At 41.2% G+C, this 22,868-nt stretch overlaps 1 protein-coding gene across 1 annotated transcript in view; it reads left to right on the forward strand.

Moving 5' to 3' along the window:
* Window positions 1-22,868, forward strand: part of ryr3 (ryanodine receptor 3) — a 126,041-nt gene that overhangs the window by 65,357 nt on the left and 37,816 nt on the right. The window contains exons 33-45 of the mRNA XM_073492379.1: window positions 948-1,034; window positions 1,632-1,858; window positions 3,594-3,806; window positions 4,717-5,326; window positions 5,836-6,036; window positions 9,161-9,263; window positions 9,875-10,009; window positions 13,563-13,836; window positions 13,975-14,089; window positions 17,653-17,785; window positions 19,136-19,239; window positions 20,790-20,925; window positions 21,493-21,676. Coding sequence (XP_073348480.1) covers window positions 948-1,034; window positions 1,632-1,858; window positions 3,594-3,806; window positions 4,717-5,326; window positions 5,836-6,036; window positions 9,161-9,263; window positions 9,875-10,009; window positions 13,563-13,836; window positions 13,975-14,089; window positions 17,653-17,785; window positions 19,136-19,239; window positions 20,790-20,925; window positions 21,493-21,676 — 2,522 coding nt within the window. The remainder of the gene's footprint in view (window positions 1-947; window positions 1,035-1,631; window positions 1,859-3,593; window positions 3,807-4,716; window positions 5,327-5,835; window positions 6,037-9,160; window positions 9,264-9,874; window positions 10,010-13,562; window positions 13,837-13,974; window positions 14,090-17,652; window positions 17,786-19,135; window positions 19,240-20,789; window positions 20,926-21,492; window positions 21,677-22,868) is intronic.

Genomic DNA, 22,868 nt, shown 5'->3' on the forward strand with positions numbered 1-22,868 from the left:
TTTCAAAACCAGAGTCTTAACAAAGACAGACATCTGCTCAGTAATCCTCGTCTCGCCTCGCTGATCTCAGGTTTTTAACGGATCACATTGAATACCTGACTCGACGCCCAAATGATGCCTCGAGAAGCTTTTATCAATCAAGTCTTTCTCTCCCCTTTATCTTTGTCGCTGTCATCCGTTTTTCTGTCTTTTTTGTTTCCGCTCCTTGATTTGGTCGTGAATTGGCATTTTTTGGAAGGGGAAGCTTTCTGAGGGGATCGAGAGGCTTTTAACCTGATGAAAAGGATCCTGTCCTGTTACGGCTTTAGAGCTGTGGCCGTTTGTCCTCTCTCTTTGTGTTTATCTTTTGTGTCTGATGTCTGTCATCAATACACCAACTGATACTCATTGAGCTGATTTAACAGCTAATCCACGGGCTTAGAGTGTAAAAGCCTTTGACGTTTGTTTAACCCTCTGGACCCTGTAACACCCAACGTGTAAAATACAGTCCTGAGCTTTGTATAGTTGATACTTTAGGTTGAAATCAATAACCAGAAATGGAAATTATTTTTTTTTATTATTTAGAAGGTTTCCACATGGTTTTCACTTATAAATCTAAAAATGTCTCCACTAACTCTTTATAACCTTATGGATGCAATTATATAGTGTATGTAAGAGAGATCTGGAACATGGAAAGCAACAGAGACCTGGCTTTATCCAACGTTCAGACGTTCTTAATGCAACTTCATGCAAATAAGTGCACTTCAGCTAGATACTGCCTCATCTCATAATCACCCTCAGTTAACACATGTCTGGCTCTCACTGCTGGGGACAGACGCTGTTTGTGAGTCAGCAGTGAGGACTGTCCCCAAAGACCCTACAATACTGTTTCATTCTGTTTCATTCTGGTGCATAACTGAATCCCATCCTATCTCTGATGTCCATGACTGAGCTTTGTTTACTTTCAGGTGGAGCCAAATACAAAGCTGTTCCCAGCTGTGTTTGCACGCCCCACCAGTGCAAACCTCTTCCAGTTTGAATTTGTCAAGATCAAGGTTCGTCTCTTTTCAAATCCAACAATATGCTTTAATATAATACAGTGTTTAAACGTGGATGTTGGTGTTGCTAGAGCAAATAGCACATTTACTAGTACAACAGGACAGTTAACCTTGTTTACAGGAATGAATGAATAACCATGATACTATTTTGCATATTGTAGGGCTTCTTTAATTTTTTATGTCACTCATCCTCAAATAGTCACACACTGGTCAACAGAGCTCTGTGACCCACATTGGAAGTTTTTGCTGTCATTAAGTATTCAGCTCTGTCTGCACTTGAAATAATTGTGGTTGGAATTAAACTATGATTAAAATAATAATAATAATTTAAAAAAATCCATATTTTTGTATATTCACACTCCTTTGAATGGTCCAGGGATAATAATTGTGGATGAAGTATAAACTCATCTCTATTTTGCTCACGGATCCCTCAGGCACCACATATCTAAATTACTTTTAGGTGTTTTTAGAAACAAAATGCTGATTGAAAAAAAAGTGTAATATTGTTACCAAAAGCACGTCCTTTAATTAAAGTTGTTTTCCTTCAATCAGTATTATCTTCATTTTACTTTCCGTCTCTCCCTCTGCTCCCAGGATGCGATGCCGCTCTCGTCTGCCATATTTAAGAGCGAGCACAGGAACCCGGTGCCGCAGTGTCCGCCACGACTGGACGTGCAGACCATCGTGGCCGTGCTGTGGAGCCGGATGCCGAACACCTTCCTCAACGTGGAGACCGCCCGGGTCAGCGAGAGGCACGGCTGGGTGGTCCAGTGTCTGGAGCCGCTGCAGATGATGGCAGTACATATACCTGAGGAGAACAGGTGTGCAACGAGAACGTGATGTAGACAGACTGGTGTCAAACACCTTCAGCTGCAGTACATGACTGGTTCACTCCCGCAGTGACTACAGGAAGAGTCTGAGCTCAGCTATATGGGAGCCATTAAAGATGCTTTGTTGCTGTTTTTAATTTAAATTAACAAGTCAGTGGGACTTCTCATGGCATTACGACCACATTTCCCATAAACGCTCTTAAGGATATATGGATAAAATCATCCATCATCCATCATTCAGTCGTAACATTAATGGAAAAGTAAGTAGACCTTCAGTCTGGACCGCTTTGTGGAAGCTTTCAATTTTTTTTTCTCTTTTATTGCCGTTATCTCGAGTTCAGGAGTTAATTATTCCTTTAGCTTGAGATAACAAAGCTCGTTTTTCTCTTGTGATAACGGGTTAATTAATCTCGTTATCTGGAGGAAACAAAAGGCAGACTTTTCATGATAGCGAGATAATTTATCACGGGATTAATAAGATTCATAAGAGTGGACCTCGACATAAACACTGTTCTGCAGGGTGGGTTTGGGAGTTTCAGAGCAAACCATATGAACATTTTATGAACATTTACCATTTACTGTAATAATGTTTTATATAGTGACTTGATACAGAGGTATTTACATTATGACTAATTATTGTAAGGAATAGGCTCACATACAGTGGTCCATTTAAAGCAGATGTGTTACAGTCTAGTAGGCTGCAACCAAAACAATGCTCGTTGACTTGGGGAAAAGGAACTACTCACATTGGTGGATGTTTTGAATGGTATAATGCAGTATTTATATAAGATTAGAGTACAGTGTGAAGCATTGATCAACAATGGGTACTCGGTCTTGAACTCGATGGCAACTTGATCTGACATTTTCACCTTAAATCAGTTGTCAAAACGCCGTCTGTTTGCCACCATGGTACTCTTCATCTCTGATAAACATAACAGGAAACAAGCTTTTGTTTTCTTCTGATAACAATTAGATTATTTTGCTATCAAAACCCTGTTTTCTGCTTATGTAGATTTTCATCAGCCTTCCATATATAAATTACCAGCTGGGAACGGTTGTTTTCATCTGATAAAGTGAATCAAATACCTGAAAGATTGAGAAATATAATGCAAAAACGTTGCAAAAATAATACTTAAATCCAAAACACTGACCAAATACACCAACAAACATTAAAAGGCACAGCTAATAAAGTGTACTGTAAATAGTTTAAGAACTAGAGCTGCAACGATTAATTGATTAGTTGTCATCTGTTAAATTAATTGACAACTATTTGATAATCGATTGATCGGTTTGAGTAATTTCTTTAAGAAAAAAAGGTCAAATTCTCTGATTTCAGCTTCTTAAATGTGAATATTTTCTGATATCTTTGGTCTTCTGTGACAGTAAACTGAAGATCTTTGGATTGTGGAACAAAAGACAAAAAAGAAAAGACATTTGAGGATGTCATCTTGGGCTTTGGGAAACACTGAATGACATTTTTTCATCATTTTCTGACAGTTCATTTATTAGTTGTTTGGTCTATAAAATGAGAAAATAATCAACAGGTTAATTGTCAATGAAAATAATCTTTATTTGTAACCCTAGTAGCAACATCTATGAAATAAGACATTTTATTATTTTTATTATTTAATCGGCATGTTTTTACTATAATTTCTAGTATATTTACAGTAATGTAAATGACCCTCTTGTTTCTCCATCACCTTATTCTTTTCCTATGTTCTTCCAGCTGTCACGACATCCTGGAGTTGTCTGAGCATGAAGACTTGAGAAAATTCCACTACCACACGCTGAAGCTGTACTGCGCCCTCTGTGCCCTGGGAAACACCCGCGTCGCTCACGCCCTCTGCAGCCATTTGGACCAATCACAGCTCCTCTACACCATCGACAACCAGTACCTCTCTGGCATGCTGAGAGAGGGTTTCTACAACGTCCTCATCAGGTGTGGTGGCTGCAGTTTGGTCTGAATATAATGTCATGAGATTGCTGATTTTTTTTTTGTGATTGATATTTCATTTGTCTTTGCCCTCCTGCAGTTTGGTTAATTGCCTTTTTTGTCTGAAGAAATTGTGTTGAGAAAAATATATTAATGTCGCTGTCACTGATACAAAATGAAAGTCTACGATGCTGCAGCTCAAAATGAACAACTTTTAAACTTTTGTGCACGGAGGGCAAAGAAGTTGGCTAATTTCTACTCATCAGAGAATGTAATGATGATCCATGATAGAATGATAACTTATTACGACATCAACTGCAGCATCATTAACTGTTAAAGTGATGGAGCAGCGCTCAAGACGGCAAAGTGAATTTGTCATGATAAATCCTAATAATGCCTCTGTGATGTATTTGCTCTGCCTGCGCACATCCGGTGTAATTGAATCTCTCTTTCCTCACATAACATCGATAAATTCTCAGCTCACCCACACAGACTGACATAATCAGGACAAATCATGCATTGTGAATGTCACCTGCTTCTTTCTAGACATTGTGTTTACCTCCATTATTACTGAAAATGCAATTGTAAGTGGAGGGTGTTTGCAGCCCTGTGGGTGGAGAGTTTTGTCTTGTGAACTGTGACTATGGGCCACAAATAGTTTGAGAAACTCAGCCTCTCAGCAGCGAGTCAGGTAATTGCTGAGTCATTGGTATTGATCAACAACCCAGTCACCTCCCCCGGATATATTATGGTAATTCTGTGCTGCGGGGCTGTAGAAGTCTCAACTTTGCACATTTATACCACTTAGAGAAAGCTATTTTTAAACCCAGACCTAGAATGGTTATTTCCTGATAAGTATAATGGCCGGTGCCTCCAGGTGTGCGATGATTGAACTGATTCTTCTTCTAATCGCCAGCATCCATCTTGAGACCGCAAAGGAGGCTCGCCTAATGATGAACAACGAGTTCATCATCCCAGTCACGGACGAGACTCGCTCCATCAAGCTGTTCCCTGACGAGTCCAAGCGGCACTCGCTGCCCGGCGTGGGCCTGAGCACCTCCCTCAAACCTCGGGTCAACTTCTCCCCCGTCGGCATCATCAACATGAAGCGCCACCAGTTTCTCCACAGCCCTCAGATCCCCCTGGTCATCCTGAAAGAGAAAGCCATCAGCATGCTCACTGAGGCCGTGCAGGGCGGAGGCATACATATCCGAGATCCGGTAGGCGGCAGCGTGGAATACCAGTTCGTCCCCATCCTGAAGCTGATCGGGACGCTGCTGATCATGGGAGTCCTAACCAGCGAGGAGGTGAGGCTGATCCTCCTCCTGATCGACCCCAACGTGTTCGGAGAGCCCAAGGAGGGCGAGGAGGGGAAGGGGGATGAGGTGGCCGTGGCCGGGGAGAAGGAGGAGGTGAGCAAGAACGAGGAGAAGGCTGTGGAGGCGGGAGAGGAGGAGACGAAGGAGAGCAAACCGCCGGTTAAAGGCCTGCTGGAGAAGTCGCTGCCCGAGTCCGTCAAACGCCAGGTGATGAAAATGATGACACACATTTCAGTGATTAAAATAAGTCCATCAATTCATATGCCAAGGTTTTAATTAAAACTTTAATTTTACCCATCTTGTGTGCCTTCATCAGATTTGGTACACTAATTCCCCCATTTGTCAGCAATTCAGGGCTTTTATGATTTATCTCTTACTGAGAAGTGAGTGCATGAGTGCAGAGGAAGGCAGTGGTTGAATACTAATGCTGCCATTAGTGACTCCACAATACTGTTAACATTCAACCTTAAACACAACCTGAATCTTTTCATAATGGAGATGGAGGCAGATAATCTCTCGGAAATTGTGATAATATACGAGGTTTCTCTCTGTTTAACAAACAAAAACTGTTCAGTCAGTTGATATGAAAGTTATCTTATTCAGAAACGGCATCAAATAACACACACACTCACAGAGAAAGAGAAACTTCTAAGTATTCTCTTGATGTTCAATTCCTCTGACTTAATGTCCTGGGAATGGGTTTCTGTTCTCTTCAGATGTGCGAGCTGCTGCACTACTTCTGCGACTGTGAGCTGAAGCACCGCATCGAATCCATCGTCTCCTTCTCCGACAACTTTGTGTCCAAGCTGCAGTTCAACCAGAAGTTCCGCTACAATGAGCTGATGCTGGCGCTCAACATGTCCGCCGCCGTCACGGCCAAGAAGACTAAAGAGTTTCGTTCTCCCCCACAGGAGCAGGTACAGTACCGGAGTGTATAAGGAATTGTTTACATCCTGCTTGAGATGCGATTTATGTTCAAGGCTGTTTGAGGTGTTGCATTCGAACAAAAGCCCAGATTGATCACTTGAGCCTTGGGGTGGAAAAAAAAATCAATGATGTGGGTTTTTGTAGTTCTCTGAGTGGCTTTTATTTTTGTCTGTTTCTGAACTTTACTTTCAGCCAGTATTCCCAAAGGATAAATTGGGCCATATGTGAGGCTAAATTGAACTTGGAATGAGTTGAATGTGCATTGAGAGTTAAACGGCTGGCATTTACGAGAAGAAAATAGCTATGAGTCCCAAAGGGGGAATGTACATAATGCTGTGTTCAACTTTTTTAGATTTCAAGTAAGTTTAAAACTCAGGATGCTTTGTGAAAAACTGTTGATAAAGCATCAATTCACTAACCTAGAGGTCATCCTTGCACGGTTTGCAGGTTTTTACATATCAGAATATTAGAGCACAAACATGTATAAAAATAAAAATGCAGTGTCAAACCAAAAAAAGCCCCTGATTGAACAGCACATTGATGCCGCTGGGAAACCTAAATCAAAGCAGCAGACACAGCAGTGCGTGCTATCTGACCCTTTTAGACTAAAATATCCCCCTGAGGGTTTTATTCAGTCTCACAACAGATGTCGAAGCGATCGGCCTTTTTAACTTTCGAGAGGTCAGACTCAGGTTTCGTTGCCATCAGGGCAGTGGTCAGTCCGGGGGCAGACTGGACTGGGTCACCATTTATTGTTTATTTGGATTTATATTAAATGTTACTCTGGTAACAGCAACTCTTCATAAGCTCCATAATTGGCATTGAACCGTAATGACTGTCATAATGAATAAGCTAATATTGGCAGATATATCGGTCTAGCTACGATAAGGTCGTGTGTGTGTAGATACTACATTCAAGGAACTGCTGAATTATCTCACATTCATGTTATGATAAACTGTCGGATGACTGAGACACGTGTTTTAGTTTAAAATCAAAGAGTTTGTTTACATGTGCACGAGTATCCTGTTGTTGATATGGCGTTGATAATGGTTATTTCTATCACTGTATGCAAGATCGTAACAATATCAAGGTTTCTGATCGTCTGCTCGCAGGTGTGTTTTGATCTCTCACCATCTCCACCACTCTGTTCTGTATGTTCAGGTGTCAACATGCCACAGTATCCCATTCTCGTGGAGCTCTCCACGTAGCACGGCCTTGTCCAGGTTTCTGAAACTAGGATATGTCTTGGATATTTAGGCTGGGTTGCACCAACGAGGATTCATTTAAACGTTGTTTTAACTTGAGATTATGTTCACCAAACTTTAAAACTATCTTTAAATCAAGAAAGATTCAATTTAAACCTCAGTTTATTGTAAACCTAGACTAAATGTCATTCTGATGCACTAAACTTTAAACTCCAACTTAAACTGCGATCTAGTATGAACTTTAAACTAACCCTGGATGAGGCTTAGCTTTTGAAATGGCTGCCTTTTTAAATAGATTGAGCAAAATAATCAAGTTCTCGAATAGAAATGGGCTCAAGATAAAAGTTCAGCAAGGAAATTATTATGGAGCTGAGCAGGAACATTGAACTGTCAAACAAGCAGCTCCGACTCCTGGTGGTCCTGAGATTTTATGTCTCTAGAGGTTGAATGAACACCTACATAGTAACTCCATCGTTTGCCGAACTGGCAGCCAAGTAAAAGAAAATAGAGCTACTTGAGTAGGCTTACTCACTTTTTAGCTAGCTAGCTGCAGGAATACAGAGCAGTCAATCAATAAACTTGGATTATTTTAACAGAGATTAGTTTTGTGCAACAGAGCTCTGGTTAATTTTTCATCTGGATTTCATCATTTGAAAACCTAGTTTTGCTCAACTCGGATTAGAACTAATCTTAAATTAAATAAATCTTTGTTGGTGCCCTCATAGTTCACCTGGTAGTTCAGATGGCTCATATACAGAGGCTGAGTCCTCAACAGCGACCTGAGTCCTCAACCATTTCCCGTCACTCTCTAAGCTGTCCTATCAAATAAAAAGAAAAAAATAATCTTTGTTGGTGCGACCGGATCTTAAATGCACAAAACATAATGAGGATACGAGCTCACAAGTTCGTAAAAAACTCATTTTAGTTTGCTTTTTGTTGAGACCTTGTGGTTAAGTACTGGATCTGGCTGCTTGGTGGCTCACTATAACACAAACTAAAGCACATTCATGGCTCTCAGTTGTGCTCTCCCTAACACCAGCTCAGTGGGTTATAACTGCGTCAGCACACTGAAGTGCCGGGGGCTCAGATCTGTGTAGCTAATGAGAAGTTCCCCTTTAACTTCCATTCCTCCTCCACTGTGTCTCAGAACCAGAGTAGAAAGGAAAGGAGAGGTGCATCATTATTCTTCCTGCCCAGTAGCCAGAAAGTTCCCGTGATTTTCTTTTCTGTGTTCGTTCAGATCACTTGCTTTTGTGCCGAGTAGAGTTCTCGCAAACGAGGCAGCAGTGAGCCAAAAGTTTAGATCTGCACGACTGCAAAGATTTCCCTTCTCAGAATGTTTAATTGCATTTTCCTCTGAGCGGGAAAAACCTTGCAGATAAGCAAAGCCTTACGGCCACACTCTGATCCCTGATGAGTAAGTAAGTGTAGCGGTCAGCAGCAGGTGTAGACCAGAGACAGCATTCTCTGTATGTTACTCCCATGGTTTATTAAAAAGCTCTGCCAGGAATAGACATCAGAATAGCCTAAACTGGACTCTGCGTTTGCTTAGCCCCAAGAAGCATCTCATGTATATTAAGTCTGTTTTATAGTTAGCTTTTGACACACAGCAAACACGGCAGATTTAGAATAAACTATTTGATCGAGAAGGGTTAATCTTTTCGTGTGACTTTTTCACTCTGCACTGATCACACAGATACTATCTGAAAAGCCCACATGAACCCCTCACTGCAGGAGAGACTACATGACTAATTCTGCTGCTGAGTGTGACTCAGTAATAATGGTGCTGTCCTTTCTGTACGCCATCCTCCGTTTATTCATTCTTTCACACCCTTTATGCCTGTTTGCTTTTTTGTCCCTCCCTCTCCTCATTTCTCCGGCTCACTCCGGCTTTGTCTCTTTCCTGCAGATCAACATCCTGTTGAATTTCAGCGCAGGGGAGGACTGCCCCTGTCCAGAGGAGATCCAGGAAGAGCTCAACTCCTTCCATGAAGAACTGCGACTGCACTGTGGTAGAGTCCAACTGCTCCTTCAGTTCTTTTACAAATTGTATTGATTGCGGTTCATAGATGATCATACTTTGTTCATGTGAAGGTATCTTCTCACACAAACGGATTCTATTTAACCATTGTCTAATGGTTTTAATGGGGCGATTGCGAAATCATAAGCACTCGTCGGATGATATCTGCTATCAGAAATAACAACCCTGTTCAGACCTGGTGTTAAAATCCCTGGTGATTTTGTCCAGGGATGACAACAAAATTTGATATGTTTACTGACAATAAAATGTGGTCTTCCTGAAATGTCTTAAAGTTAAACCAGTGTGCTCAAACAGCTGCTCTGGAAGATAGACACGGAGTAGCACACAGGCCGGTACAGCGATGCCACGACAAACTGATGAAAGAAACAACTTAACATATTGCATTAAAAGTGGAATTTGTCAGGACAGATGTAAATACCCTGTCTGAACAGCGCCGATAAAACACCAACATACTGGTGTCTTAACATACAATACTTAAGCCCTTTTAACATCGGTGCACTTGAAGGAGAGTCCCACTTACTTTGTTCACCTTTAAGCTCTTGACACAAGCTGCTTCTTACACCAATGTGTTTCTCCTTGCAGGAATTCCCGTGGATGAGGAGGAGGAAGAGCAGGACACTTCGATTAAAGGCCGTCTCCTCGCTTTACTCTACAAAATCAAAGGCCCACCTCAGAAGACAGAGGAGGAGCCCACAGAGAAGGAGCAGGCTGCCCCCAGTAAGTAACTCTGAACACCAAAAAGGAGAGAAAAAAAAGGCCTAGTAGCTTGAAAGTCTCAACGTATTAAGATGCACTGGTAATCTAAGCGATGCAGTTCACAAGAGTATCAGATACAGACAGATTCATGTCTGAAGTATAAAGTCTTTTCAAAAACATTCTGACTGAAAACCCTTGAAAAAGAGTCTTTCCATCATGAATTATATAAAACATAAGACACGGCCCGGCTGCTAATGTAACAACTTCTGTCCTTCTACCTGAGGTCAGTGGATTCAATATTCTCTCTGCTGCCCTTTGCTGAGAGCATGGTTATGTTCTGTTTCAAATAATAGAAAAGACTAATGGACAGCCACTACAAGACTCTGTGCTATAAATTTTAATGGCCAACTCCAGCCTCCCACACCTAGCCTGCATTATTGAAAAGCTTCATAAGTGGACAGATGATGTGATTCAAGGTGATTCTGGCAGAGCTGGATCACATTTTCATGTCATATTTGGAGCATATTGAAGTAGGCACATAAAATGATGGGCGAGGCAGAAAAGGCTGCTCCTTATCCAGTCTGTTATACTTGTATTATTCAAAGGTCCCATATTATGCTAATCTTCAGGTTCATACTTGTATTTTGGGTGTCTACTAAAATATGGTTACATGCTTTAATGTCTTTTGTTCTGTTTTTTTTTTTATATAAATGAGCACATCTGACTCTGTGTTGTCACATGCAGATTAGGCAGCAGACAGGGTATTTTTTTGTGTTTGTGCCGACTCCCCTGTGAGCCACTGTTTGAGCCGATGCAGAGCAGATGTGAATCTGTAAGATGGTCACCTTCAGGGCAGCTCGCTCCCTCTCTATCCTCTCTCAGTGTATCTGTCTCGTCTCTCATTAGGATTCCGCTTGAAACTGACCCTTTGTTTGCTACAGATGTTGCGCTGTTCGACTTAAACACTCAAAGTTCAGAGATAGCTTTGGAATAACAATGTTATCTGTCTTTCGGAGAGGCACAGCGTTGAGCTACAGCCTCTACATTTATCTCTGCAGGTCGCTGAGTTCCTCTGTAGTTGTGTTTTGCTTTATTGTCGCTTGTCTGTAAGATGAAAGTTTGATAAGACCTCAGAGTAAAGTTTCAAACGATCACCCAGACTTCACCCCTTTAAACTGTAGCCCAGGAGGGTCATTTTTTAAAAGTTTCATCTATTCCTATATATTTATCTTGTGAAGTGGATGAGGTAGACCCATGTTGTTCCCTTTTCTTAATGAAAAAAACTTTTTGATGTGTCTGGGGAGCAGTCAGAGCCTGCAACTGCTTCTCAACAGTCTTTGGAAACAGTTTCAGACATTTTCTTCCAAGGTACTCTCTCTGGAGACAAAAGTTTGGAGGACAAGCAAAAGTCAGTAACGCCCCTAACCTTTTATAAGTCGACTTGCTGCAGGAAAGGAAAACGTTGAGAGCAGCAGAAGCTATTGTAGTTGCTGCACGAGCTCTAAAAAGAATCATTATCTTCTAATCCATACATTTTGGAGTCAAGGTTTGTTCATGGATCAGTGAAAGTTTGTAGAGTTGTCAAGTCTTTATAAGGCACGGCAGTCCAGGAGTATTAATGATGATTGCACTGCAGCATTATTTCAGGTTGTACTGCGCTGAATGCCAAAATGTATTAATCACAGTGCGTCTGACAGTCAGTGAGCTGCCCTGAGGCTTCTGAACAAATAACGCAAGTGAGCAGCGAGAACCTGTGTGATGTTTTAATCCGGTATCTGGTACATTTCGACTTGAATTTGACTTGAAAACAGTCACTTTTCACTTCTAACCAGGTGACAGGATGCGCATATACAAATCGAAGAATTGCATAACAGCGACACTTTTATTTTGGACTTCCAATGAAATAGCCACAAAGAAAATACAGCTGTTTTAGGAAAAGGCTTGAAGATAATAGTAAAATAAAATGCATACATATACGTGTTGCTGAGCCTCGGGATTAAATAATATATTTTTGCCTATTAAGGATGAGCTAAAATAGTATGAAGGTATACAGTAGGATTCCTGATGCAGCACATGGTGGCACCTGGAGCAGAGCTGGCCTCAGCATTTTGTTTTCATTCACAAAAATAATATATTTTCTGGTAACTATACACCAGCTGCTGTGGTGTTTGAATCAATAAGCTGTTGATCCACAAAGAAATTCCACGTCCACAGGTTTAACTATTTTATACTCTGAAATTTTGTTTTTGCTTTTTGTGTGTGTGTGTGTGTGTGTGTGTGTAAGAGAGTGTGTATCTGTGTGTTCCCTAATTTAATAATTGGGATAAAATAACAGCCCAGCTACAGCACCTTGACTCATCTGCAGCATTAACACAATAGGACTGCAAACACAATAGCATTCACTGTGGTTGAACCTCTCGACACCTGTTGTAAATCTGGCACCTTTTTGCACAGCATGTTATTATAAGACTGTCAGGGCAGAGGCTGAGAGAACTACTGACTGGAGGTGCAGTCTGCTGTCTGTTATTCTCACGTTTTCACCATCTATGAAGCTCCAGTTTGTTTGAAACTGCAGGTTGATGCCGCTTCATCTGCAGGCTTTGCTTTTTCTAAAGCTGCATTACACAGCGTTCCATGTTTACATCAGTTCTTTTTCAAATTAAATTGAAAGCTTTGAGTTGAATATATAATAAATAATAATTATGTAATGTGTCAGTAAAATGAAAATGAAAGACATCATGCTTGTCAAAGCAGCTACAATCAATATTTGTATGATAACAGTGTGAGGTGTTGCTCCTCGTGATGGACCTACAGATATCTATCACACACAACTTCTGCCCTTTCTCGGTTTGTATTGAGTCTCTGCTAATGGTTAAGCCATTTTGGTTTAGGGCTGCTGTTTTAAAACCCCACTGTATTCTACATGCTCAACACCATCCAGCTGACCGACACAGTGAGCAACTAGCTGGTGAACGAAGTGAAGTATTTAAAGACAAAAGAGCCAAATATTTGTCTTGAGAGTTAGTAGAGAGCAAAAAACAGAGGCCAGAAATGAATGATAATGTTCATCATAACTGCTGGATGTGTAAATGAGCAACTGCTAACAAGTTCACCTCATCAACTTAGAAAGTGATGATGGATAACTGTTTGGGCTGCCCTCAAGTGGCCAAAAAATGCAGTTATTCAGGTTTAATTAATCAGAAATCACAGAAGAGACGCACAGAACACTCAGAGCACCAGATGCTCCTCAAGAGACGGTTGGTGTTTCAATCTTAAATTGTGTTTGTTCTTTCCTGACAGTTATTATCAGATAAAGAGATTCTCTTTCCCATTTGTCCCTAACGATTCACCCCTTTCTGTCAGATGTGTCTGTTTTGATGGGAAAAAAACACTGAGAACTATATTTAAATGTTCTCATAACACTTTCTTTGCTCCCGATGTTGCTGCGATCTGACAAAGTTGTTCCCAAATTGTGTCAAAAACAAGCCATAGTACACCCGAGATCACAACACAGATTTTACTACCTTTTATATCGTTATTCACTGTGCGTTCTGTTTACTTTTTACTTCTCCAGCGAACCTGAAGGAGCTGATCTCCCAGACCATAACCAGCTGGGCTCAGGAGACTCATATCCAGGACCCAGAGCTGGTCAGAGTGATGTTCAGCCTGCTGAGGAGGCAGTACGACGGCATCGGGGAGCTGCTCCGGGCCATGAAGAAATCCTACACCATCAGTGCCGCCTCAGTGCAGGATGCCATTAACCTGTTGGCATCTCTGGGTCAGATCAGGTCTCTGCTGTCAGTACGCATGGGCAAGGAGGAGGAGAAGCTCATGATTGATGGACTGGGGTAAGAAAATATGCCACAATGAACACAGTGACGACTGTAAAATAACGATCACACAGGCGTTATACGGATACATTTCCATCTCAGCGGTATTTGAAATGCATCTGCATACATTCACAAATCATCTACTTGTGCTCCCAGTGACATCATGAACAACAAGGTTTTCTACCAACATCCCAACCTGATGAGAGTGCTGGGAATGCACGAGACCGTCATGGAGGTCATGGTCAACGTGCTGGGAGGAGACAAGTCACAGGTACGAAGGGCGTGACCTTGTTAGGACTTCCTGTATTGACTGTGGTCTGGCAAACCCATCTTAGCCCAAGGTCTACTTATCATCGGCAGAGTTTGTCGTTGGACCGTTGATCCTCCACGGCAACTTTTTATGATGCCCAGCACCTCTATGACATTGATCAAAGTTAGCTAAATGTCACTAACGGCCCATGGCACACTGATTAAACAAATCTAAACAAAACAGTTGACTAAAGAGAATATGTCCTTTAACAGTCCTTGTACAATTGGGTTCAAAAAGGTACAAGGGGTCTTAAAAAATCTGAAGAAAATCAGGAGCAAACGGTAGTTATTAAGAAGACAACGCAAGGGAGCTTTCTGTCTTTGTCATGGTTTTGTAATCTTCTCTCGAGTCACACCACAGCAGCACTACAGGCTGCTGGAGAAGGTTACAGCACTCAAGCCTGATTTATGTCAGCTCTTGACACTTTTGACGAGTGTCGCTCGACAGAAATTAAAGCGCCGCGCAACGTTTCAATCTGTGCTTCGGTGAAAGGTTTCTGTCATCTCCGTGGTAACCAGACACTATCCTCCAGCAGCCAATCAGATTGCGCGACAAAACATTAAGGTTACCGTAACATAACAAAATTGTTTGGAGCTGTTCGTTTACAAAAAAACACCACGGGGCACCTTTAAAGCTGCATTTGGAACTGAAACCTGGTTCCAATTTATGCTCCTCCCCCTTAAAAAACCCTGATGGCCCAAGAAATATCGAGGTAGAGCGTGCTGTTCTAAAAGTCATTGGTTAGTAGAACAACATATAAATTACAAGCAAATCTCTCACTTTGAAATCAGTTATAAGTCGGATCGGCTCGCCATTCGTTTCTGATTTAGATCCAGAGTTTGGGGACTATTTGTCTGTAAAGCCCTGACAGAAGCTCTTTACGCTCGATAGGTTGTATACTGATCTCAAGAAAAACAAATTTACTCCTAAGATGGTGAAGTACGCCAAGATCAACAGCCCTAATACCCAGAAAAACCACAAGGGTAATGGAGAGGGCAGACGAGTAAAGTAGGCCTGGGAGGGCATGACGGGGGGTGAGAGGGAGGCCTCTCAAGCCTGTCCTTTTTGGGCAGTGCTGACAGAAGCTGCGAGAGATGGTTGTGATTTAAGGGCACGGCCGGTGCCAAGCATGAATTGAACCTCAGACATAAAGACCTCAGGGAAACATTCAGGCCTTCACATCTGACTCTGGCAGTCTGATCACGCAGTCGCAGACATAAATTCCAGACCAGTTTACTGCCACTTGATATGTGCCCTTCACTTACTGTGGCCATATAAAGTGGCATTAGCACAGCTTGTTTATCAGGTTTGTGATATTTACTCCTTAATTACCTCAAATGTTGTTTAAGTCGTGACATGGTGTTACTCTGAACCGGGATTTGGTTTGGGAATGGATCTTCTTGTCACGTCTTTGCTCACAAAATCTAGAACGACACATGTATAAGATATGACAAGATCAACACACTAAAGACTTGAAGGATAGCTTCTCTGTTTTTCAACACAGACTTTAATAAGATGTTGATTCCCAATCGTGCACAGCATTACTAAACACGTAGCATTTGCTGACTTTTCACAAGGCAGAAAGGTAAAATGGCTTCGGCTGTCAGAAACGAATAAATCTGCTCTCGGGAGTGAAAGCATTTGGCTTGATTGAAAGTTTAACGTTCAGGTCAACTTGTCTGATGATGAGTGTGATGTTCAGTGCTGTGCATATTTACAAAGTGTAATTTTCCAGAGGTACGATGAGTATTTCCCTCCCTCTGTTATCTATCCTTCCCTCCGGCAATTTACCTTCATCTCCGGTGTGGACTAAAATGACTCCACTCTTAGATTTATTCTTCCAATGAGCCAAACTAGAAGGCGCAAAATTGAGGATGACACGGAGGTAACGGCTTTTATATGCAAAACGGCTCCGAAGGTGAAAGGATTTTCAAGTTGTTGTGTTCTGAGCGGAAAATGTATTTTATTTATTGATGACACTTTAAGCTTTTATCAGAGCCAAACACATAAGACTGTGCATCCTTTAGACATATCAAAATAGATTAAAATCCAGCTGAGCTGCTGCTGCAGGAGCTTCTTTGGGGAAAGGTCAGATATCATCTTTAAAAATGTGTTCCTGTCTCTCCTGTAAACGTCGGCTCGGCTCATACAGTATGTTGTGGAGAATATTTAAGAGTTTTCAGATTCCCATTAAAAACTGAGAGTCCGAATCTCCAGAAACTACTCTACTGTCTGCAAACGAAAATGGGAGAAAGAATCAGGCCTGGAGATATCTGAGGATGATTGGAATGATATATTAGAAAGTCTGGCTGAGACCAATTTTGTCCTGTTGGAAGAACATTATATATATCTCCATATTTTTTGGGCTTGCCCTTTAATTGGTCATATTGGCAAGAGATTGAAATTACTCGGAATAGAATTTGATTGTCACATTATACCTGAACAACATACCAGGTGAACTCATGACTCAACTGCATATCTGATTAAAACACTCTTGGCTGCTAGACTGAGAGCCATCGTATGGAAATGACTGCTGCCAGAGCATGTGAGCGGAGGACGAGTGGAAAGATTCTGGACAGAGTCGTAGTGGAATTTTTTTAAAATTTGGAGCGTCACCTTATCTCCTACTCCATCCTGTTCTAATTATGCTCTGGTCTGAGACTAAGAGGAGTCTAAAAGAGACACTGGAGAGAGAGAGACTGTTAAAGCTTTCATCATTATTACTTTCATTTTAAACCTCACAAACAATTATCCTGGGTCCGTCCCTTAATTCTGATTCATACAAAAGTTTCATGGAAATCTGTTCAGTAATTTTTGTTTTATCGTGCTGACAAACTATTCGACCAACAAACAAATCGACAATGGGTGAAAAGTCCATGATGGAGGTTAAAACGTGGCAGTAAGAAGCCTCTGCTCTGTCTGTTTGTATCAGCTTAAAAAATAAGCTTTAACCTAATGTTTGAGTTAAATTTGGTTCAATCAATCAATGAAATTATGTGTTGAAAGTAGCCTGGGAAGGAACCAGATGAATGGTTAGCATTTAAGCTAAAAATTAAAACAGCTTTTTTGTTTTTGTTTTTTCGAGTTGGACAGGTCTGAATCTGAAATGCTTCTCACACTGCACTGGCCCCTTCCAAAGTGGGCTTGCCCTGACTTTAGCCTAGGGCCTGCTGGCCCTGCTCCGGAGCAGGGTTAGCCCAGTGCTGGTGGGGTTATCCTCTGATTGAGTTGAACGCGGAGCGATATTGAGCAGAGCAGGTTTGAACGGGGTTACAGAGGGAACGAGGAGCTCCGTGAGCGAGAAGCAGAAACGCTCTGACTGCAGCCAAACTGTACGGAGACTCTGACCTTTACCTTAATACTGTGATATGATCAATATGAAAAACACGGGAAAGAGAGGACATCATATACAGTATGTGTACAGTGCAGTATGTCAGTCCCTTCTTTCTGCCTCAAAATAATAATACAAATACGACTTTGAGTTTAGCACATCTTTACATTTGTGTTTACATTTCTGTCCACAGGAGATCGCCTTCCCCAAGATGGTGGCCAGCTGCTGTCGCTTCTTGTGCTACTTCTGTCGCATTAGCCGCCAGAACCAGAAAGCCATGTTTGACCACCTGAGCTACCTGCTGGAGAACAGCAGTGTGGGGCTGGGTAAGTGCTGGTCACCTCTTCTTTTATCTACTGTTTCTTTTACAGTTAATGTATATCTCTCTGAGAGAGCGAGCTTTAAAAATGTATGAGCAGAAGGTACTGGAGGAAAAGAAGCAAGATAGGGGGAGGATGAGATGGTGAGAGAAAGTGAGAGGGTGTAGGAGCAGGAGGATTCCTTGACATTTAGAATTTCCTCGAGTAGTTACCGCACCGTAGGAACTGAAAAATTGTCTGCTTACTGCCTCCAGAATGATACTAAATGTTCACTGAAACCAGTAGCTGCCACTTGCTGGAAGACTTTTCCAGCTAATTGAGGTGTGACTCAAACTTAGTGCCCACATTATGCCAGGTTATCAGTTAGAGAGGGAGAGCGACAGAGACGCTGAGGGAGAGAGAGAGAAGAATGGCAGAGAGGGGAGGCTGGAAAATGAGGGACGAGGGTGTTTTAGGCATGCAGGGCTGGACTGATGAGTCACCGGGCTCAGGCTGCTGCTGCTCCTGTGAAATAAAGCAACTGCTCGTGAAAGAGGAGAGGTTCACATGGTGTGGAGAGGACCGATGAATATTAACACAGCTGTTTGTTTTGCCTGACGTGAAATATTTGATACGCTCGCTCATAAATCACATACGTCAATGTAAATGTGCTGGGAGACTTAAATGGCGTAAATGTTTGTTTGTTTCTGGACTCATCGTCCCAAATGATTAGCTCGCCTGCGTGAAGGATATAGTTGTAATTACCAAAACAATTACTGATCTATTTTTTTAAAATCTTAATTGCCCTGCAACTGTGTGCGCAATTAGTATCTTTTAAAATTATTTTCAGATTATGTGTCCCTTGGGAATGTAACCATTTATGTAGGCAGGCAGTGTTTCTGCACATTCAGTCACAGAGGATTCGTTAATATCTGCACAACATCAGAGTATTTCTGTGACTGCTGTGATCAAAATGTTTTATTAGTTGCTAATTAAATGATGTATCGATTAAAATATTTATAGTCTTTGTAGTAGAATATTTTATAAAGGTTCTCTGAAATTATGTTGAAGTTCAATTCTGAAGTTAAAGTTCAGGGCCTATTGTTTTCTAAAAATGATCTGAAGCACTTTTAGTAAATGAGAGAGAATCTGTTTGTTTTGCTTTAAAAATCAATATCAGAAAAAAATGTCAATGTTTAAATGTCAGATGTCGACTTGAACTGAACTCATAAAACTTGAACAGCACCTGCTCCTCTGACTGCAGGGGAGAGAAAAGAGAACATGGCACATGTAGATAGACTGCCCCCTGTTGTTTAGTACAGAACAAATGTAAAGTTTGCTGTGCTCATAATAATTTGTCTGTGTTTGTGTGTTTAGCCTCTGAAGCTATGCGAGGCTCTACTCCGCTGGATGTTGCAGCATCTTCAGTGATGGACAACAACGGCCTGGCTCTGGCCCTGGAGGAGCCCGATCTGGAGAAGGTTTGTTAGTTAAAGTAGTGATAACAGGTTTGACTGAAGGTAATGACTGAGGCAGGAATTTGCTTTAACCCTCATGCAACTAATTATTTTTTGGACTGCATATAGTGCAAAAAAAGTTCCATGTCTGGGGCGCCCCGGTAGCTCGGTTGGTAGAGCGTGCGTCCCACATACAGAGGCTTCGTCCTCGCCGCAGCGCCCCAGGGTTCCAGTCTGACCTGCGGCCCCTTGCTGTGTGTGATCCCCCCTCTGTCTCATCCCGCTTCCTGTCATCTCTCTAAGCTGTCCTATGAAAAGGCCAAAAAATGCTATATATTAATATTATTTTCAACTTTAACTGTGTTTTCAACCATCATCAGTCCTGATAATAAATAGCAGTTTGTTTACATGATGCCGCTGTTTTTATTAAATGGAGAAAAAAAAATTGTTATTTTCCATACACTTAATACATAATATTTGTATGGTAGTTTTAGACATGGAACATTGTTTTGTACTAAATGATGTCTTTTATCAGTTGCATGAAGGTTAAGTTAAGGACCACAGAATGAAAGCCTGATAACATGGGATGCATGATTTTATGCTGTAATGACAGTGGGTTGAAAATAATAGTTTTAATTGTATGTATATATGACAGTTTTAGCTGTCTATAATTTACACAGTGTATTATAGACATATTACATGGACTGAGCTGAACAAATACCTTTGCCAAAATGTATGCAATATGCATTAACAGAGTCAAAATGATCCAGAAATTAAAGTTTAAATGATGTATCAACAGTTGCATGAGGGTTAATTACCATTGTGGTAGAAATTAGTACAGAAAGCTTATGTACTGTATATATGGCTGTACCACAACTCAGCCATACAGCGGCGCACCCAGTTTCAGGCTAATTAGATCAGCAGACCGTGTTTATTTCTTCCAGTGTGACCTCAAGGTAATTGAATCTGTTACATGATATACTTTCTTTAGTGAATGAATCGTAAAGACTATTTCAGGCTCTGTAAAGTTGTGAATTTGAATCAAATTTAATGTAACGAGCAGAGGTGGGAAAACCAGATACTTTTGCAATAAGACTAAATTTAGTTATACATAGGTTCAGTGAGTTGAAACAGCATTTCAGTCAATGTGGATATGTACCGGGGCAGTAAGATGAATTTATTCTTGATGGTGTTACATTTTTCAAATGTTGATCAGCATTTTCTATGATACAAGACATTCATGAGTGCTTTTTTAACTGCTGAGATGATTTCTTATTAAAACTCCTCACTTGCAGAAAGTAAGTCAGCTAGAAATAGAAACGTCGTGCCACCCAAGTTTTCTCACTGAAAAATGACGTATGGTTTTGAGCCGTTTCAACAAGCTGACTCAGCAAACAAGCCGTCACTGTTACTGACACTGACAGTGAAAAAGACAGAGTGTGCCATTAGAATACACAGGGGTAAAACCAAGTGTGTGTGTCCGTGTGTGCGTGTCTGTGTGTGTGTGTGTGTGTGTGTGTGTGTGTGTGTGTGTGTGTGTGTGTGTGTGTGTGTGTGTGTGTGTGTGTGTGTAGGTGGTGACATACCTGGCAGGCTGTGGTCTTCAGAGCTGTGCCATGCTGGTTGCTAAGGGTTACCCAGACCTCGGCTGGAACCCCATAGAGGGAGAGCGTTACCTGTCCTTCCTGAGGTTCACCGTCTTCTGCAACGGTACGTCGGCTCTCATTATCAGTGCACGGAGTAAATAGAGTAGACACTTGTGGCGCTCTGCAGGTCCATGTTTTGTTTGTGTCACATGTTCCTCATCAACAGTTGGTGGTGGCAATGTGCTGCGAAAAAGGTAGCGAGGTAGCAATAAGGCTGATGAAACTATTAAAAAGTGTCAAAATGAGGTTTTACTGCTTGTTTTGGCAATTAGAATAGAGTGTAAACAAGTCATTTGTCTAATTAACAGTTAACTTTTTAATTAATATTAAGAATCTAGTACAATTACAATTGAGAAACAAAAACAAGCTTGTTTTTACTGCAGTCTAGGTTTTATTCCACTGACAAAGTTTTGGTACGGCATGGTGGGTGCTGTTATTGTGGCACTTTTACTGAAGTTACAGGTAGACAAATAAAACATGTTGGCAAAAATCACTGAAAATGTTTGTCAGCTTTCCCTAACTAAAAATGTAAATAATTCTGCATGAAGGCAACAATCGCAACTTCCAGAAGACATGCTGAGTCTGGGATCACTTAAATAATACCTGTCCGTTTCCCTGCTTTATATACCAGGTGAGAGTGTGGAGGAAAATGCCAACGTGGTGGTGAAGCTTCTGATCAGACGTCCGGAGTGTTTCGGCCCCGCCCTGAGAGGAGAGGGAGGTCAGGGTCTGCTGGCCGCCATGAAGGAGGCCATCAAGATCTCTGAGGATCCTGCCCTGGACCTGCCCAAGACTCCTGCTGGCGTACCTACCGGGTAGGAATCCACACCAGTTCAAACAGTATTTTTCCTCTAGTCAGGCTTGAAAAGCCTTAGAATTAGCATTTAGATCATCATGAGACACTCTTGAAAGTCTGATAAAGTCTCTCATTATCTGTATCTTTGTGGTGAATTGTTGCGTTTAATTAGATTTGCCCTTGTGTTTCTGAGCTCTGCTAAAGCAGCATTATTCTAGTTAATATGCTTCTTAATAGTGCCGTATTGGTATGCATTGATATATTGTTCATGCACGTTAATGGGATAGACTGAAGTTTACTTCATTGTGTAAGCCTGCACAAAGGACCTGGAAAGAAAGAGAGTTTATTACTCTCATTTTTGAAGTTTTATCATTGTTGCTTTACTAGAAAGTCCAAAACAGGATCGTCATCATAGTTGAGTACTGTGTAACATTTCTTCTTTTTAAACCATGTCAGTTCAAATTCAGATGTTCCTCTCCAGACATGTTTTAAGATGTATAAAAATAGCCTATTTTGAATTTATCCGATATGTCATTAAAGGTTCAACACAAATCTGGTCATTCCCCCTCACACACATGAATATGCAATTGTGATTCCTTTGAAACCTTTAATTGCTGTATAAAAGAGGTCTCCTACTTCACTATCCAGGCTGTTGTCAGTGTATTTGCGCTGTAGGCTTCAAGTTTCTACATCAAAATTGCACAATTTGGGATGATTGGCTTGCTTGCAGGTGCACTTATTTAACTGAGATTCAAGGTGACCACGGAGAAACTTTCCCTCTTCAGCAGATGAATGTGAAAACAGCCCTTCAGTGTCAGACTCAACCATTCATCATTCTGCACAGTGAAGCTCAAACATCCAAGTAAAATGACAAAAGGCAGAACACATTTTTGAGTGAAGGGGAGTCTTTAAAATGTCCCTGTGATGGTGGACAGAATGCAAAACTTTGTCTTTTCCAGTGTCACAAAATTGCCAAAATGGTGCAAATCAACTCGTTTTAAGAACTTTCAAGGACTAAGTGATTCTGTCTTTTCAATATACAGTACACAGTTTTAAAAGCTTCCTGGAAAAACAACATCACTTGCTGTGAACAGATTAAACAACTCATGCAGTTCATTCATGTTTTAAGTGAATCTGAGACATTTTACAACCTTACTTTAGCATGAAATCATAAGATCCAGATACTTGATACGGATATATTTGGTTAAAGG

Source organism: Pagrus major, chromosome 22 (genome assembly GCF_040436345.1).
Source record: "Pagrus major chromosome 22, Pma_NU_1.0".
In the NCBI taxonomy this organism is placed as follows: domain Eukaryota; kingdom Metazoa; phylum Chordata; class Actinopteri; order Spariformes; family Sparidae; genus Pagrus; species Pagrus major.